We start from the raw sequence: 5218 nt of genomic DNA, 5'->3' as shown, positions 1-5218 counted from the left end.
CTCAATAAAGCAATAAAAAGATCTTGTAGCGGCGAAAAGAAGGACTGTGAAATATACAGGAAAGCACAAACTCTACTAGGTCCAACTGACCATACAGACAGAGCTACTGAAGGGCGGCGAGAGCTTTAGGCTTGGACTTCAGCCTCTGTGGAGTCGCCGTTCTCTTCCGTCTTCTGTTTCTTTGTTTCGACTGCCTCCTGAAAGCAGACGAGCCAAGATTAGACGAGGTAAAGATGACGGAAATGTTGTGAAATGCATCTGAAACCCGAACCCACCTCCTCCTCAGCTGGACGTTTCACAGGTTGCCCATCTGCCTCTTCAGCGCCGTTCTCCTCCTCCTCCTCCTCCGCTTCTCCTGCTGTTAAAAGCCAAACGGATTTGTCAATAACCGGTTTCAGTACTAGTAAATTATGTAGTGATGACACAGGCAAAGTCAAACTCACCCTCCTCATCATCCCCACCCTCTTCGTCCTCACGGGCTTCCTCTTCCTTGTGTGAAGCACCATTAGTCTAAAACAGAGAAAGCACCTTGAGTGAAACCGATACCAAATCGGTTATATCACCAGATGATTTGGGGATTTATGAGCAAAGTCAGAGATTAAGTATCATTATGATAATCTTCAAAGTTTTCGGGAAGGTCAGTTATGTAAAAGCCATGTGCCGAGAAACCATGTGCACAGCCTTGAAGCCGTCTTCTCATAAGACGCATCTGTGTCAAGTCAGTTCGAACCCTAAACAAAGAGCAGCACGATGAAAGCGGGGGAGGGGGGTCTCCAACACCTGCGCGGCGAGAGGGTACTCAGGGACAAAAGCCACAAGGCCTGCTGGGAAATACTCAACGCTTACTGTTGTTATGCTAACTGATCTGCCAAAGCGAGGGATTAACTTCTAGCAGCACAACCAGGTTAAACATTGTCTATTAGCCCCTGCTTAAAACTCATCTTTGGTCTTCAGTGGATCAGAAAAATGTCACCCATGAAAATGACAGAACCTTAGGCTTTCAGTTGCTTGTGTGTACGTCCGCTGGTCAAATAACAGAGTAGAATGTGTGCTTGTTAAACGTTTGCTAAAGTAAACATTGTTTCTTTTAATACAGGGTCCTAATGTTGGTCCTACACCAATAAATAAGGTCTTACAAAAGGGGACAGGGTCATGATGTTATGGGCCTCAATAAAGCAATAAAAAGATCTTGTAGCGGCGAAAAGAAGGACTGTGAAATATACAGGAAAGCACAAACTCTACTAGGTCCAACTGACCATACAGACAGAGCTACTGAAGGGTGGCGAGAGCTTTAGGCTTGGACTTCAGCCTCTGTGGAGTCGCCGTTCTCTTCCGTCTTCTGTTTCTTTGTTTCGACTGCCTCCTGAAAGCAGACGAGCCAAGATTAGACGAGGTAAAGATGACGGAAATGTTGTGAAATGCATCTGAAACCCGAACCCACCTCCTCCTCAGCTGGACGTTTCACAGGTTGCCCATCTGCCTCTTCAGCGCCGTTCTCCTCCTCCTCCTCCTCCGCTTCTCCTGCTGTTAAAAGCCAAACGGATTTGTCAATAACCGGTTTCAGTACTAGTAAATTATGTAGTGATGACACAGGCAAAGTCAAACTCACCCTCCTCATCATCCCCACCCTCTTCGTCCTCACGGGCTTCCTCTTCCTTGTGTGAAGCACCATTAGTCTAAAACAGAGAAAGCACCTTGAGTGAAACCGATACCAAATCGGTTATATCACCAGATGATTTGGGGATTTATGAGCAAAGTCAGAGATTAAGTATCATTATGATAATCTTCAAAGTTTTCGGGAAGGTCAGTTATGTAAAAGCCATGTGCTGAGAAACCATGTGCACAGCCTTGAAGCCGTCTTCTCATAAGACGCATCTGTGTCAAGTCAGTTCGAACCCTAAACAAAGAGCAGCACGATGAAAGCGGGGGAGGGGGGTTTCCAACACCTGCGCGGCGAGAGGGTACTCGGGGACAAAAGCCACAAGGCCTGCTGGGAAATACTCAACGCTTACTGTTCCATTTCCATTGGCAGGTGCGTCTTCGCTGCCGTTTTCCTTTGCAGCCTCCGCTGCCTCCTCAACCACCTCCTTCTTCTCTTTCAAGTCCTGAAATGAAGCAGACGTTTATCGGTTAATAAATAAACCCCCTCCGACTACATAAACAATGCAGCGTGTGAGTAACTCATAGGTAGTAAAGGGGAAAGTTTGTTTCCTCGAGTTTCTTCCCCACCCACGCACACAGATGAGCCACGGACCACACACACCAGCTGGCTGACTGCCTTTCAAAATACATTCAATGGCAAACCAACACGAGGGTGCCATTGAAAACCGCCTCATTTTATTTTTCATAGACGTAGTACGAGCATCATGTAGTCGCAATGGGTCACCTTCTAAACGTTGATCGCAACTCAATGTGTACTAATATGAAATTATGTCAGAAAAGGTTGCATGCGTTTAACTGGAACCGCTATTCAATGGGGGAAAAAATTAAATCCGATTTTTTTTGTTGTTGTTGTAATGTTGCCTGTGTTTTTTCTCTGAAATCTGCACCACAATAGATCTATTATAGAGACAATCAATTCGAGCTCACGCCTTCGTGAATTAACTCTATTGTTCCGACACACATGCCGAGGTCACTTAAGGTCATTTCGCGCGTCTTTTACTCCCCGGTATGAAACGTGTACGCGCATGCGCGCTCACGCGCCGGGCTGGAAACAAAAGGAGGCTGAGCGCGCGCTAAGACAACGTGCGCGAGAGACTGGCGCGAACGATTACAGCGCGCGGCGGCGATCTTCCCGCCTATTCGAGCGGCGGAGATCAAGAGCCTTGACTTCACACACACACACACACACGTTCAAAGACAGAAAGAAAGAAAGAAAGAAAGTGTGGCAGATAGTTCACCAATTTACCCCCCCCCCCCCCCGGAACCCTCTATTTAACGTTAATAGGATATGATTACATATATGGGAATATAATGTCGAATTCAGTCCTCGAAGAGGGTTTTTTTTACTTAATCTTGAACGGAATGCCTAACGGTTGTCTATTTAATCATTCATTTATTAAACACGATTCGGCGCGAAGTGTGAATTAACGGAAAAAAAGGACGCTGGTGTTCAAAGAACACCGTTTTAACATTTTCTCGATAAGAATAACATATATCGCTGATAAAACCTCTCACTGAGTGGTCGCTTCGTCTCTCTTTAATTACCAGGAAGGTCTAATTTCTTCAAATACGAATGTTTCAAGCAAACGTACCTTCGCGGTGATCTCTGGGGTGGTGGTCGTATCGACAGCGGTATCAGCCATGGCGCTTTATAGAGACGTTTCGCAGAGAAGCGGTGGGATGAGGTAGAGCACGGTCTGCCGCGAGGAGGAAGAGTGAATCAAACCTGACTGAAGCCGAGGACTGAAAGGCGCGTCGCGAGCAGCGCCAGCCTCGCCGACATCTGATTGGACAGCAGCGCGGTAACGTAAATCCGTTCTTCGATGTGATTGGAGAGACCGCTGTCAATTGTGTTATGAAGACCCGCCCCACTTGTCTAGTTTTATTGGTGGAATATTTAATTTTACCTTTTACCCGGTCTTTTAAAAATGCTGTTATGAGTATCTAAAAGGTCAGGATGAATTAAACTATTCTGGTGACTTAAATATACATTTCTGACAACGTTTCTGTTTGTTTGTTTTGGTGCCTTATATTCGTTCTCCTTGTGTACATTTGAAGAGATTGCTAACTGAGTGTTTTCTTTTAGCAATAATATAATGAATATGTAAATTCATTAGCACAACCTTCTTTCTTTTTCTTTCAGGTTTGAGGAAGAACTGGTATATTTGTGTTTTGGTTGCCATTATTGCCCGTTCTTTTTGAAAACTGCAAATGGTTCACTGTTTCCCTTGACCTTTTTTTTGACGTCCTCTCTTGATAACTGTTTTGTGTGGTTGGAACCTGCCTCCGAGTCTGCATAGATGCATTTAAGCTTCTTTGGGGGCTTTGTTTACAGCCACGGTTTCATTAGCATGTTGTATTCAGAGGCCATTGTGTCCCAGATGGAGACGCACCAGGCAGCTGTTTCATTCATAATGAGAAGTCACACTAAGATGCTAACATGTCTATTCCACACCATCAGACATCTCGGCACAGATAACCAACTGATTTATGGCTTGAAAGATAAGCTATACGGTCATTCCGGCTTCTCTGTAACACGAAGACTAGCCTACCTGTTGCACAAGGAACAGATTGCGGCTGCAGTTAGTAATGTTGCCTACCTCCCCCTTCAAGGGCTCCCTCACATCTGTAATTCCTCAAAAGAAGTAAGTACTCTAGTATACTAAACTATATATAATATTCTTTCCTAGTAAACAAAAGATATTTTTAGTCACAAGTGAGGTGGAACTTTTTCCTCAGGATTTTCCTTTGCGCACACTGAGATAAAGACTCCCCTCCCCATCTGAATCTCATCAGATCTGCCATACCGTGGTAACAAAGCCCACTTGGTGGTCACAGATGGTGTGGGCCTATGGTGTGCTCTGTGTGGGGTCAGCGTGTAGTCTTTGTTTTATCAGATGGAGTGTTATGCAGTACTAGACCATTGATTTAAACCTCAGCTTTGACTCCCATGTAAATGAGAAGCTGAAAACAGTGATTTGGAGACTAAAGCTTTATTCAGACTAGTTTTTCTTAAGGAGCCGAGGTAAATTTGTGTTTTGCAGATGTACTTTTTTCACAACTTTGGTACAAACAATTTTGACACAACGAACATACTACTTTTCAGGTGTACTCTAATGAAATCTTGAGAGGAATATAACTTTTTGCTGCTATAACATTTACAAAATCAAAATGTATTTTGAAATGTGGCAAATTTTCTTGCTGTGTAAATCTTGTGAACGTATGCCTGGTTCACTTTCATTTTGGATTAGGCATTCTGGGTAAAATAATAGCTTGTGGTTCATCTCATACTATTAAAAAAAAAAAGTTCCAAAATGGGGTGTTCAGTGGTTCCACTCTTAAAAATAAATGTTCTTTATTTGCATTTATGGTTCCATGAAGAAACATTAACATCCATGGAAACTTTCCATTGCACAAAAGATTTTTAGATTATTCAAATGTGCTTGTTAAAAAAATTGAATGTTTCATTTTAATGAATGGTTCTTTGAGGTTCTTTTATGGCATCAGTGCAAAAATCTTTTTTATTTTCAAATTTATTTTTAAGAGTGAAGAACAA

General features: G+C 43.3%; 1 protein-coding gene across 1 annotated transcript; it reads right to left on the bottom strand.

Annotated features, from left to right (window-relative positions):
- Positions 1-878: 878 nt before the first annotated feature.
- On the bottom strand, positions 879-3482 carry LOC107592858 (prothymosin alpha-like). The gene is made up of 5 exons (XM_016282431.1): positions 3255-3482; positions 2013-2105; positions 1610-1676; positions 1442-1524; positions 879-1363 (listed from the first exon to the last, which is right to left on the bottom strand). The coding sequence occupies exons 1-5, from the start codon at positions 3303-3305 to the stop codon at positions 1292-1294; spliced, it is 366 nt and encodes a 121-aa protein (XP_016137917.1). The 5' UTR covers positions 3306-3482; the 3' UTR covers positions 879-1291.
- Positions 3483-5218: the final 1736 nt, after the last annotated feature.

This window comes from Sinocyclocheilus grahami, unplaced genomic scaffold (assembly GCF_001515645.1).
Source record: "Sinocyclocheilus grahami isolate Dianchi unplaced genomic scaffold, SAMN03320097.WGS_v1.1 scaffold160.1, whole genome shotgun sequence".
NCBI classification, from domain to species: Eukaryota; Metazoa; Chordata; class Actinopteri; order Cypriniformes; family Cyprinidae; genus Sinocyclocheilus; species Sinocyclocheilus grahami.
The sequence above is the reverse complement of the archived record's forward strand: the minus strand, read 5'-3'. Positions and strand labels throughout refer to the sequence as shown.